At 42.8% G+C, this 14,112-nt stretch overlaps 1 protein-coding gene across 1 annotated transcript in view; it reads left to right on the forward strand.

The window, feature by feature from the left end:
* The window catches only part of AGK (acylglycerol kinase), an 85,400-nt gene that overhangs the window by 65,913 nt on the left and 5,375 nt on the right, over positions 1-14,112 (forward strand). Inside the window, exons 11-13 of the mRNA XM_082847012.1 lie at positions 2,845-2,902; positions 7,521-7,668; positions 8,142-8,236. Coding sequence (XP_082703138.1) covers positions 2,845-2,902; positions 7,521-7,668; positions 8,142-8,236 — 301 coding nt within the window. The remainder of the gene's footprint in view (positions 1-2,844; positions 2,903-7,520; positions 7,669-8,141; positions 8,237-14,112) is intronic.

Raw genomic sequence — 14,112 nt, forward strand, 5'->3', positions numbered from 1 at the left:
TCTTTGCGGTTTCAATATGTAGTGATCTAGGAGTTAGTGCGGTTGAATTATGTGTGAATAACAGAGGTAGAGGTTTAAGTTCTTACGTGCAGAGAGGCTGCAGAGAGTTCCGGTTTCCTCCACGCTAGCTTGGCGGAAGATCAAGACGAGCAGCGTGCATCTTTCTTTCTAGACGTCGTATTTGAGCGTGGGTGAGGCCACGCTAGCCCGGAGGGGCACTGGATGGCCTCTCCTCCCGCGGCCTCCTTAGCTGCGTACGAAGTCAGAAGCACCGCTGGGGCCACAGCCTCGTGGAGCTTTCACAACCCTGGTTGGAAGACCCCCCGACGAGAGGTGTTCTTTCTGAAAGCCTAGCAGATCCACAGAGCCCAGGCCACCTCTTTCAGAGGAGGAAGAAAGGCAGATGCCTGGCTATGTTGGGAGATGAAAGAAGCAGGCCTGTGGAGGAGGTGATTAGAGGGCCGCTGCTGGCTTTTCATGCGAGCGGGCTTATTTTTGGAGAATTCATCGTGTAGAATAGGCTCCTGGCTCGGAAAGAGGGTGTGTCCTGTTCTGTTGCAGGGAGAGGCTGCTTGGGCAGGGCTTCCTGTGGTGGGGCTGAGCAGACGCGGCGTGAGGTTCCCTCCTCGCTGGTGGGCGTTTTAGTTTTTCTTTACCTCTTCTTGAAAACGGGCTTACAATTTTAGTGTGGTTTAAATGAATTAGGATTGATCTCACACACAGCTTTTATCAAGAAACCCCTCTTTCACACTGTAGGCATTCCTGCTCATTTTCTTTACAGAAATTTCTAAGTTTTGGGGGGTTTTTTGATGTGGACCATTTTTAACTTTATTGAATTTTTGTTATAATATTGCTCCTGTTTTATGTTTTGTTGTTTTTGGCCGTGTGGCCTGTGGGATCTTAGTTCCCCGACCAGCGATCGAACCCACACCCCCTGCATTGGAAGGTGAAGTCTTTTAACCATTGGACTGCCAGGGAGGTGCCTACAGAAATGTCTCTCTTTTGTTTCACTGGTTATTCCTGCTAATGAAGTTCCTGACAGTGGACTGTCAAAAGAGAGATATCACTACGTTATATCACACACTGTGTTCTTTGATATTTCACAGCTTTTATTTGCAAGTATGCTGTGGTTATCTTGATTCCACAAGTTATCTTTGTGTCTGATCTGTAATCTCAAATGCCAGCAATTTACCAAGAGGAATTGCTTGGTTTCCCCTGAGAAAATCTGATGAGAGCAAATTGCTTTCTAAATGTATTGAGCACAAGCATAGGTCAGCCCTTTAGGAATATCACAGGCAGGCCCACATTCTGTTTGATTTCTGAGCAGTGAATTTTAAAATTCTGGTTGTTGTTATACCTGGACTAGGACCGCACACTGAGTCGCTCTGTGTGTCATGAGAGAAACAATCGGGATGCGAGAAACCAATTCCTAGCTGGCCTCGGGAAGCCTGCAAGCGCAGTGTCAGAACTTGCTATTGATAAAGATGGAGGGAACTGCAGGCAGTGCAGAAATAAACTGCCTTGGATGGGATGTGTTTCTGTCTGGCTAACTGGGAAAAGAAGCAAATCATTGAGTAACCTTTGAAACAAAAGAACAAAAACAAAACAATTAGTTGGTCCAAGCCCTCATGAATAGCATCGCGGTACTTACCTGGGTAATAGAGTGGTTCCGCGTTGCTCGTTGGATAGCTAAACGCCTTATTTGGGCATTCAAGGCCCAACTTAATCCGCCAGCACCCCTAACTACAGAGTTGTGCATCTTTGCTTTAAATAAAGCTTTTGCCCTGGCTGTTACTCCCAGTGTTTCCCGTACTTTTACTACTCCTTCTGCCTACAATGATCTCCTTCCCTCTTTTATGTATCTAAATCCAACCCATGTTTCTAGGTCTCATGCCCTTACTTTGTTCTTGTGTCATTCACTATGCAAGTGTGGCTGCTTCAGTGATTTTAGGCCCTTAGTGATTTCTTGTGCCTTCTTGACTCTCCTTACCAATGCATCGTGATCAGTTTATACCATGTCATGTAAATGTTTATTTATTTGTTGTTTTCTGTTACTTTGGGGGAGGAGCCCTCAAAGGCAAGAATTTTATATTCTTTATATTGCTTCGTTTCCTCCATATACATAGTAAGTGCTAAATAAATACATATTGATCCAAAACAAATGGGGAGCAGTTAAGATGGGCTGGTAGGTGACAGAGATGAGTTTTAAGAGAGAAATCTACTTTATGCCGCTTTCCTAATTCCAACTAGGCATCTTTTTCTCTTCAGTAGCTTTTAGGTATTTAGCAATATGAAGCAGACCCTCTTCATTCCCAGATTTCACATTTGCCATTTTCAAGCTGCATAACATAAGTAATGCGAAATTATGCTGATTTACAGATTTTAATTGTATGTTTGTGTGTGAGAGAGAACACGGTGTACAGAATGCAGCCATTTAGCTCATGAGTAATACATCAGCACCCAGCAACTGCGTCTCATTGTGGCTTTATCCCTCTCCACTCATTTGGAATGTATACTCAACTGTATTCCATGGTGGAAAGTATATATTACGGTGATACCTGTGAATTTAGAGATTCAAGGAGACTCTGATTATATATCCCTTGTAGATTGCAAGGATCTAGCTGCTGTATAACTAATTATGTACGGTTTGACATGGTATTCAAATGCAGATTAAAAACTTAACTGCAATACTTTTTTTTAATACTAAACCACAGTCTCCAAGCCTCCAGAGCAGACACTCACGGTAAAGGTGTAATTCTAATGCATTATCCGTCATGAATGGTATCTAGCACATTGACAGTTCTTTTAATATTCTAATTACATTTTTATCTTGGTCTTTCTCAGGTACTGGTATCTTGGGCCTCTGAAGACCAAAGTAGCCCACTTTTTCAGCACTCTTAAGGTAAATACAGTTTACAGTGTAGAAGCTTGACTTCTGGTATTTTGTTGTTCCTCTGTGATGTGTGTATTTGGAACCCTTAAAAATTTCTTGCTACAGATGTATATAGCGTGCTCCAGCACTGAAATGGGGCATATTTACTTATATACAAATGCAGAAAGCATTCCTGTTGTGATTCCTCTCATCTACCAACTTACCCTCTCCATTACCAAGCCCAGATTTCATTTCATTTTATATTTTACTTCCCTTTGTCTATTCATTCACTCACTCTTACCAGACAAACCTTGAACACAATGACCTGTATCTCATTAACTATTTGCAAGTGTGTCTATATTAGCATCTGGAAATGAACTGAAGTTGTGTATCTAATCATACAGGCTTGTGTATAATATAGGAGGTTTCAAACTATGCTTCGTGCTTCCAACTGTGCTTTTTCAAACTAGCCAGATGTGGGTAGTGGTTGCTGTATTGGACAGCACAGGTATAGAGACAGTTGCCGTCATCAGAGAAAGTTCTATCAGGCCATGCTGCTGTAGACTATACAGTGAGAAATACTGGCATAGAGAACAGCTCAACAATGTATATTAATGAAAATGCTAATAGAAAAGTCATACTTAATCTGTGTACTATATACTGTGTTCAGCTTTTATGCAGATCAAGGTAGTATATTTACAATTCGACCAATCTGAAAATTGGCAGATGAAGTTTGAATGTAGTGAAAAGTTTGGTTTTAATGTTAACATTCAGAGTATCGAGTGTTTTTCGAATTACAAAAGTAATATATGTCCATTGCAAAATGTTTGGAAAACATAGCTCCCTTTACCTTCTAAATAAATTCCAGATGGATAACAAAACCATTAAAGTACTAGGGGTGACCAATCTACATGATTATTAAAATGAACTTGGGGGGCGCCAAGGACTTTCTATACCTAAGGCAAATTGTGTGAGTAAAATGCATGACTGCCGTTGATTGAGGGGATAATTACATTGGTGGAGTAGGGATTGCATTCAGGAAGAAATAGAGTAACTACATATTTAAGTTGTAGAATCTGGGAGCATGTAAACTGTTTCCATCATTTCTTCAGCAAACAATTACTGCATACCTGTTGTGTGGCAAGCCCTGCTATATATTTGGAATGCAAAGTCAAATAAGACAGGTTTCCTGCCCTCAAGAAGTATTCAAGTGCTGGGGGTGAGGTCCAGGTATTCACGTGCTGGGGGTGAGGTCCAGGTATTCAAGTGCTGGGGGTGAGGTCCAGGTAAATCAGCAGTTTGGCAAGTGCTAAGAGAGAAATATGGAGAGAATAAGATGGAAGCAGAGAGGAGGGGCCTTTACCCCTGACTGAAGGTTGGTAAAGTCAGCCCAGGGAAGGTGACACTTTTGCCAGATTTTGAAATACATACAGGACTAGATAAATGGCATTCCAAGTGGAGCGGTGAGGATGTATGAAGTCACAGTGGTGTAACACGGTCTTTGATTATGGCCAATGCAGTAGCATGGCGGGAAGGGGACTTTGAGGGTCAGGTCAGGACCACTTTTGGCAGGTTTTGATGTGCGATCTGACATTTATCACTAAAGCACTAGAGGGTTATTGAGTCTTAAGCAGGGGAGTGGCAAGAGCAGATTTTCCCTCTAGAAAAATTGTTTGGCAACAGTGTGGACAGGAGATTGGACACGGGTAGTTAAAGGCAAAGGCATCAGGTAGAAGATTGTTAACGTAATCCAGTTGAGAGGAGATAAGGTGGTAACAGTGAATATTGACCACAGAGGATGGATTAAAGAGGTACAGCCCTCGGGCTTCCCTGGTGGCGCAGTGGTTGACAGTCCGCCTGCCGATGCAGGGGACACGGGTTCGTGCCCCAGTCCGGGAAGATCCCACATGCCGCGGAGCGGCTGGGCCCGTGAGCCATGGCCGCCGAGCCTGCGCGTCCGGAGCCTGTGCTCCGCAACGGGAGAGGCCACAGCAGTGAGAGGCCCGCGTACCGCAAAAAAAAAAAAAAAAAAAAAAGAGGTACAGCCCTCAAAAGTTGGAAGGAGCTTGTAGTAGTCCCAGATTTCTGGTTTGAGGGACTGGAGTTTGGTAACTAGAGTTTTCCCTTAATGCTGATAATATTAGAGTAGAATGAAGTTTGTGAAGAAAGATGAAATTTTCAGTTTGGCACATACTGAGTTTAACATACTGTGGTGCAGACAGGTGGCGATACAGTCGTGACTTCGGTCTGGAATTCAGAGAGATCTGGGCTAAAGAAATAGATGTAAATGTCATAAGTGTATGAGTTGCATTGAGCTATGGATTTGATAAAGTTACTGTCGAGAATAGATGGCCAGGAATAGCCTTCATTTAAAGAGGCAGAGACGGTGCCTGGGAACCGCCAAGAGAGACTCCAGGAGGAAGTACCGACATAGAAGCCGATGGAAGAGAGAATTTCAAGAAGAGAGTGAGATTTCAAGAAGCAACGGCAGAGTCTAAATAGAGGCAGGCAAGCGAGTGCCCTCTGAAGGTTCAGTAGCCTGTGGGTGGAAGAGCTGAAGCCGCACTGAAGAAAGGTCAGGGGTAAATGGGAGCAGAAAGTAGAGGCAGTAGAGCCACTCCTCAAGGATCTCGACTCTGAAAAGAAGGACATAAAAAGACAAAAGCTAGTGAGAAATATGGGGCCGCTGGAGTGTTCTGTTTTTTTTAATCGGAGAGATATCTGTGTCTTTATTTCCTGAAGCAGAAGTGAAAAAGAATGGGAGGAGAAGAGAGAAAGGACACAAAAAGCATGACTGACTCAGCTAGTTCCATGAGCACATGGAAGGGAGTGGGATCCAGAGTCCTGGACTAGCCTTGGACGGGGGAGGGACGCCTTTTTCCTTGAGACAGGAGAGAAATAAAGGAGAGGTACAGATGAAAACATATTTATAAAGAGGTAAGGCGGTTCTCACTGATGTCTTGATATTCTCACTGAAGTGCAGGAAGCAAGTGATCTTTTGAAAGTGAGGTGGTGGTGGTGGTGGTGGTGGTGGTGGTGGTGGTGGTGATGGTGGTGGTGGTGGTGGTGGTGGTGGTGATGGTGATGGTGGTGGTGGTGGTGGTGGTGGTGGTGGTGATGGTGATGGTAGTACGGGGAGTTTTGAAGCAAGATGAAAATAGGTTTAGAAGGATTATCAAGTGGCATGGACAAACTTAGACCAAGAATTTGTTGACATGGATATGCTCGTTTAGGTGATTGTTTTCCCTGTGTCAGTACTCAGCAGGAGTGTTTTATTTCCCCTTCTAATAATATTGAGCCACGATGTAGAAGTACAGACACCTAGTGACAGATTGATTAAGAATAGGGGCTTTTCAGGGCAAACATTATGGAAGAAAGAAGACACGAGGGCCAAAAGCAATGGGAAAAGAGAGTGCTGTAAAGTAACCCACTGTTCATCTGGTTGGCCTGAGGACAAATGGCGTGGTCAGGGGCTGGGATTCTCAGTGCAACTGAGAGCTTGGTGTGGTTAGGGTCTCCACGGGCCCCCACATCACACCCCTCTCTTCCTCCCCTGACTAACCAAATGCAGGAACAAAGCATATGGAAATCAACATGCCAGCTTTATAAATGTCAGCAGGAGTGAAGGACACAGCTTGGATACGCGGTCACAATCTGATTTCCTAACACTCCAGATTGAATTTATCCACTTAAAACATCTCCTTCGGGGCAGAGACTGCTAAGTAAGCTCACTGCGTGAGGAAGCAGTGGATGCCTGAGTCCGCAGGACGGCCACTTCCAGAGTGAGAAGAGAAGGGGTTGGGTCTTTCTGGACTTGGGAAGGAGTAAGAGGTGGAGTGAGAGGAGTTGGAACTGTTACTCTTTTGTAATTCACCCCATGGAAACTGGAGAACAAGGGAGCAGTTCACCCTAAGAGCCACTGGGCACAAAAGAATATGGGAAGTGATTAGATGGTAGGCTATCAGGGCTTTAGATTTCTAAGATGGAGTGGCTCCGGGTACCGCTAAGGACCGGGACGTGGCCATGGAAATCGGTGGCTGTGGTGGGTTAGAGGTGACGTCAAGGGCTGAGAGACTAGGGTGTTGTTTTCATCATCCCTGGGGACACTGATGGGACCCAGGATGGCACTGGACTCGGTGCCAGGAAGAAGACAAATCTAGAGTTGAGAGTGATGGCCTTTGAAGCAGGAATGAGAGGCCTTGGGCTGGATTTCGAGGCTGGACTAAACCAGCCTGGTCTCTGAGTGGAATATGATGACAGAAGCGAAGAAGGTATGTGATACAACTGGATTTCATGTTTGTGTCACCATCTCTAAGTCAAAGTATCGGATGACTCTGTGCTTGTTCATACTGAGGTTTTCTTGGACAAGTGTAAGCAGTGGTTGGTTGCTGGTCCACTTTGATCTCCTCTCTGCTCTGTGTCAGGAGAGCAATGGAGGCCGCAGTCACTGGGTTCCTATAGGCCTTCAATAGGAAAAGAAAGCTTGAGGATTCCACACTCCAAATTAGAGATAATTTCATCCCACGAGAGGAGATTACTAGTTAGCTTTCAAGCAGATATGGGTGGAATACTATCCTTTGTAGAGAGAAACCCCAAGAGTTTGGAATCGTGCTGCACGATAAAGGTTTTTGTCTCTTTACATTGAAAGGAGTGGCCTCAGACTCATCAAGCCTCTCTCACATACACGGGACCTGCGGAGCGACCTCCCAGTGGAGCAGAAGAGACCCCTCCACGGCCCTCTTTGTACAGGAGAATATTACGAAGGCTCGCATCCTACTGGGTACAGCCGCAGGACGGTGAGCAGCGTGGGGACTGACGATTGGAAAGCCCTGGTCAGCTCAGGCCTGCCTGAAGCAGACCCCACCTCAGTGTTTGACTCTCCTAGAGCAGGGGAAGCCTTTCCAGCATCACTGAACTCGGCCCTCTGTGTGCACAGCTGCAGGCCCCAAACGGCAGCAGCAGTGTCCCATGAATGGGAACAGCCTGTGTCAGTTGTGACTCCCAGTGACTCCCTCTGTCACCAACCTTTATGTTATTGTGGCTACTTTTATAGGGATGTCTCAGGCATAGAGATTCCATTTTGAGCCTGGCCCTTTAACCTGTGTATCAAAAGTATGAGATAAAGAAAACTAAGCAGGGTGCGGGGGGGGGGGGGGGGGCGGTGAGCAGATGGGCTCGGGAGGCCATCTGAGCCACTGGTAGCTGGCCGTGGTGGTGGTGCTGAGATGTTCATGGGAGACACTGACCTGTATCGAATGCATTCACACAGCCCCCCAAGAGATGAGCCCAGAGGTCTGGAAAGAAGTGCAGCTGTCCACCCTTGAACTGTCCATCACGACCCGGAACAGTCAGCTTGACCTGGCAGTAAGTGTGCCTTTTTTTTTTTTTTTTAAAGTAGAAAAGCATTTGGGAAAAAGTGACAAAGGCTACATGCTCTTCCACTAACTTGGTGTTTTTATTTTTACCCTGTGGGGATAGAGAGGGAAGGATCAGGGCAGGAGGATGTGGGGTGCCTTTGAGGAATAAGCAGTGAGAAGAAACAGCGAGTGAAGTGCCTAAAAGCTTAAGGGGCTCTGATCGAGCATCTGTCACCAAGACTTCTGCCTGAGAGAACTGAGGGCAAAAGGCCTTTAGAGATGAGTTAGCCTAATCCCATCCGTCACAGGAATAAAACTGTGTGGAACTTTTACTTGAGTAAATAGCCATTATTTTTGTGACTATATTAAATATGTAGATTTAGGCCTCTAGGGGAGAAAACCATATAAACATCTACATTTATATAGATGTATATATGTATACACACAAACATCTCTATTTTACATATTGAGTCCAATCTGTTGACATGCACGACCAGTATGGTAGCCACTAGTCACAGGTAGCTGCTTAAATTTAAATTAATACAAATAAAATTTAAAACTTATTACTTGTGCCACATGACAAGCGCTCAATAACCATATGTAGCTAGTAGCAACCCTATTGAAAGGCGCAAATATAAAACACTTCCATAGTGCAAAAAGCTCTCCTGGATAGTACTGATATAGATAATACGCTAAAAATTTTTTGAAATAAAGCAGAGGTTATTAGCAAACTGGTCTGCCACCTGTTTTACTATAGACTGCAAGCTGAGAATTGATTTTACGTTTTTAAATGGTTAGAATAAAGTCAAAAGAAGGATTATATTTTGTGACAGGTAAAAGTATACGAAATTCAAGTTTCAACATCCACAAGTGAAGTTTTATTGGAACATAGCCGTATTCATCCATACCCATGTTGTCTGTGGCCACTCATGCGGCAGCGGCAGAGCTGAGTTGTTGTGACAGAGACTGAATGGCCCCAAAGCCTAAAACACTTACTATCTGGCCATTCACAGTAAGGGTTTACTGACCCCTGGTCTAGAGAAAACTTTAGTAGTTTATGTTAATGAGAATGCCAGTAGGAAAGCTATCCTTAACCATGGACTAATATTATGTTCAGCTTTTATGTGAATCAAAGTAGTATGTTCACAACTAACCTGGTCAGTCTGAAAACTGGCACATGGAATTGAACATATGATTGTAGTAAGATGAATGAGGGGGACAAGTGTAGTGAGAAGTTTGATTCCAATATTAATATTCAGAGTATTGGATTGCTTTTTAATTATAAAGGTAATGCATGTCCATTGTATAACATTTGGATCACATAGCTCTTTTCACCTTCTGAATTGATTCTGGTTGGATTAAAAGGTTAAATGTAAGAAAATAAAACTATTAAAAACACTAGAGGGCTTCCCTGGTGGCGCAGTGGTTGAGAGCCCGCCTGCCAATGCAGGGGACACGGGTTCGTGCCCCGGTCCGGGAAGATCCCACATGCCGCGGAGCGGCTGGGCCCGTGAGCCATGGCCGCTGAGCCTGTGCGTCTGGAGCCTGTGCTCCGCAACGGGAGAGGCCACAACAGTGAGAGGCCCGCATACCGCATTAAAAAACAAAACACTAGAGTGAAATCTTAAGTGATTATCAATATAAACTTGGGAGGACAAGGCCTTTCCAAGACTGGCATCTAACCAAAAATCATATAGATGCATTTACTTCTAATAAAAAAGAAACAAAAATTTTAATGACACTCATTTTTAGATTTCCTTTAAAATTTATCAACCTTTAAAAAAAATTTGTTTTAATGACAAATTGGGAAAAATATTAGGATGTGATATACCAGGAGTTAATAGCTTTCCTTTATACTTAACTGTTAGGATAATCAATAAGAAGTGGGCAAAGGACTAATATAAACAACAGGCAGGCGGCATAATTAGAAATTCACAAAGGAAATAAACATAAAAACAATTGCTTATATTTACTACATGATAAGCACTGTCCTAAGAATTTTACACAGTGTCAGCTCATGTAATCCTTATAACTACACTATCAAGTAGATATAACTTCTATCTGAATTTCATAGGTAAAGAAACAGAAAAAGTGCTCAGTATCAAAGAAATACAAATTAAAATATTAAATATTGAATTGCCATAGATTAAAAAGCCTGCTAGTGTTCACTGTTGGTGTGGACAGGGAAACGGGCTGTCAGGTTTTCCTGAGGGAAAGAGAAATCGGAACATTTTTTCTCCAAGGCACTTTGGCAGTATATATTAAGCATCTGAAATGTAAGCATACCCTTGGCCCTGTTAAGCATATTTCTAGAAGTTTATCCTTTAGAAATAATCAGATGATACATAATGTAGAGAGTCTGAAAATGTTGGTGAAAGTGAATGTATTAAGGTTAAAAAAATACTCTGTTAAAAAGAGGAATCTTAGAAAGATTTCTAATTATACATTTCCTTTATACTCAATCTCTGATGATATGTACTTCCAGTGTTTTGTTCATGTTCTTTAACCTTGTTCTTCGCTCTGATGACTGAATACCAATGAATGGATTGAGTTCAGTGAGTATGTATGTGATCGTGGCTCGAGATTAGCCCCATTCAGAGTGCCGAGGGCTTTTTATCTTTGTGCCAATTATAAAAATATATGATCCTGTGCTGCTTATCACTAGCAGCAGCAGCACATTCATTTTTTTTCTATCCTCTTTGTAAAAATAAAAGCAAATGCAATAAAATATTCAAAGACAGTGAAGCTGCCATGTAATAGCTCAAAATGTTCATTTATCATTAAAAAAAAGTCCATTCAGAGTCTGAAAGAGGCCTGAGGGGTGTGGAATGCTTGAAAATTAGGATCTCTTGTAGAGCTATGTTCACTGTATTTGTAATAGCAAAATATGTGAAACAAACTAATCAGGCCACTGATGAGAAATACATTTTGGTACATGTATTTAAAATGTTCTCTATTTATTGACATGGGAAGATGTTCATTGTATCTTGTTAAATGAAAAACCAAGTTAACGTGATTTGCAGCAAATGATTTCATATTTACTTAAAAAAGAGGTACTCCCACCTATAATTGAGTTTTGTGAATGATGGAGGTAAGGCTCCAGTTTTATATTCTTTCTATATAGAAAGCCAGTTGTCCAAGCACCATTTATTGAAATGTCCTTCCCCCCCACACCCCACTGATCTGCAGTAAACCTCTGTCATACGTCAAGTATCTGTATACATGGAGATGTTTCTAGTCTATTCTTTTGCTCTATTTTCCTATATTTGTACTAATACTATGTTTCTCTTAATTATTATAGTTTTATAGTAAGTCATTCTATGTTTTTCTTCTTAAAGAGTCTCTTGGCTGTTCTTGGCTCTCCGACTTCTATAAATCCTTTAGAATGTTTATTAAGTTCCACATAAAAATCTGTTATAATATTGCTCAGCATTACATTGAACCTGTAGATCAATCTGCGGAGAAACGACATTTCTACAATATTGACTCTTCTATCATATGCATACGGCGTATCTTCATTTATTTAGGTTTTTAATGTCTTTCAATGAAGTTTTATAGTTTTCTCTATAAGATTTTGTCTTGCTGGGTAGATTCCTAGTTAATTTTTGATACTATTGTAAACAGTATCTCTTAAATTGTTATTTTTTTAACTATCTGATTTAGTTGATGGACATGTAATGATTTTTTATATTGATGCTGCATCAGCAACCTAACAATTATTATGTTAAGTTTATGGATTCCTTTAGATCTTCTATAGATTCAGTCATATCAGCTGCAAATAGTGCAGTTGATATGATTTTTTCCTTTCAAATACTTAACCTTCTTCTAATCTTTTGTCTTATTGCATAGGCTAGGGCCTCAGTACAGTGTTGAACAGAAGCAGTGATGGCAGGCGTCCCTGTCTCATTCCTGATTGAGAGAAAGTCTTCACTGCTTCATCCTCGAGTTTGATGGGGTTTTTTGCAGATACCCTTTATCAGATTAAGGAAGTCCCCTTCCACTCCCATCCTAGTTTGCTCAGAGTTTTTATCATGAGTGGATCTTTAATTTTATCAAGTACCTTTCCAGCCACTACTGAGATAAGGCTTTTTCTCGCTGAACCTGTCATTGTAGCATAACACATTGATTTTCGCACTTGCACTCTTAACAAAAGTCAAATCCTTGACTTGCATGTATATCTATTTAGCCCCTTCCATGTCTAAGATACATTTCAGTCTTGGCATGTCCGAAACTGAGCTACTGGTCTTCCCTTCCACCCCCGAAACCTGCCTTCTCCTCCGTCTTCCTGCAGCGCAGTCGATTGTAATTCCACCCTTTTCATTGTTCAGGCCAAACATCTGGCTCCTCTTTCTCGTGGCATCAGATCGCAGAGGAAGTCCTGGCGGCTTCACCTTCTAAATACTGCCAGCGCATCTCAGTGTCCGCTGCCAGCTGGTCCAAGCCACCATCGTCTTTCAGCCCAATTATTACAATATGTTCCTAAGGGGTCTCCCCGCCCTTGCCCCATCGTCTTTCAGCCCGATTATTACAATATGTTCCTAAGGGGTCTCCCCGCCCTTGCCTCTTTTCTTCTCCTTTAAACACAGTAGCCAGAGAGACCCTAATTTAAAAAAAGCCAAATCATATTTCTCTGCTTAGAACCTTCCAGTGGCTCCACACTTCACTCAGCCTAACGGCCAACTTCCTCGTAGGGGTGCACAAGGCCCTACTGCTGCAGTGCCTGAACCCTCTGATTCCATCTCCTCTCATCCCCTTTTCTCACTCTGCTCCCGCCATACTGGCCTCCTCGCTGTTCTTTCCCACGTCAGGCCTGCTCCCACCTAAGGCCCCTGCTCTGGCAGTGCCCTTTGTGGGGCCTGCGCGTCCCTGGACCGGTGGTTCTCAAAGTGTGGGCCTTGGGTCTGCAGCAGTAGCATCGCTTGGGACCTTGTTAGAAATGAAGATTCTTGGGACTCGCTCTAGATCTACTGAACCATAAGCTCTGACCTGTGTTTTAACAGGCCCTCCAGGTGACGTTTGCTAGAGTTTGCCCTGGATTTCCACAATGCCCTCACCTCCTTCAGGTGTCTGCTCAGAGGTTACCTTGTCAGCGAGGCCTACCTGGACCCCTCTTTAAAAACGCCACCAATCGTGCTCGCTTCGGTAGCACATATACTGAAAATGCCACCAATACCACCTTTTATCTCATTTTTATAATATACTGTAATACTTCTAATATACTCTATAATTTGCCGTTTATGCTAATATACATACACAGTCCACAATTTACTATTTTTATACGGATATACTCTAACATACTTCTAATATACATGAAGTTTATTATTTTATTATGGTTGTGTTTTGTTTATCCCTTCCACTCTCTCTGGTAGAATGTAAGTTCTTTGTAGGCGGAAATTGTTTTTTTCATTCATTGACACAACCCTGGCACTTAGAAGAGTTCATGGTACATAGGTGACAATAAGTCATTTAACAAAAGGTGACCCTGGAGCAGAGTTATTCCTCTATGTTTTGTAATTCCTAGTTGAGACGTAAAGTTGTGCTTTGATAGTGCCCTTTAATCTTAGGCACAGGCTGTCAGCTCTCAGAGGCCTGGGGGTGATCCTGGGGCTACAGATTTTGAAGCTGTCCCAAAATAAACAAACCTCTATTTGAAGCAGACACAGAAGTGTTGGGATTGATTTACAGAGGGCCAGGTCTGTACTGCTAGCCACCAACTGGTGGTAAATTGTGGGGAGACGGGGGGAGGGTGGGGAGTGGCACAGGAACCAAGTCTGTTTTTATAGCCACTTCCTTGTAGCTCAATTCTTCCAGAACGTTCTGTGGTTGGGAATGTAGAGTTTTAAAAACATTGCCATGGCATAAAAGGATTGCTGCTCTTCAACT

Source organism: Leucopleurus acutus (genome assembly GCF_964270905.1).
Source record: "Leucopleurus acutus genome assembly, chromosome: 9".
Taxonomy (NCBI): domain Eukaryota; kingdom Metazoa; phylum Chordata; class Mammalia; order Artiodactyla; family Delphinidae; genus Leucopleurus; species Leucopleurus acutus.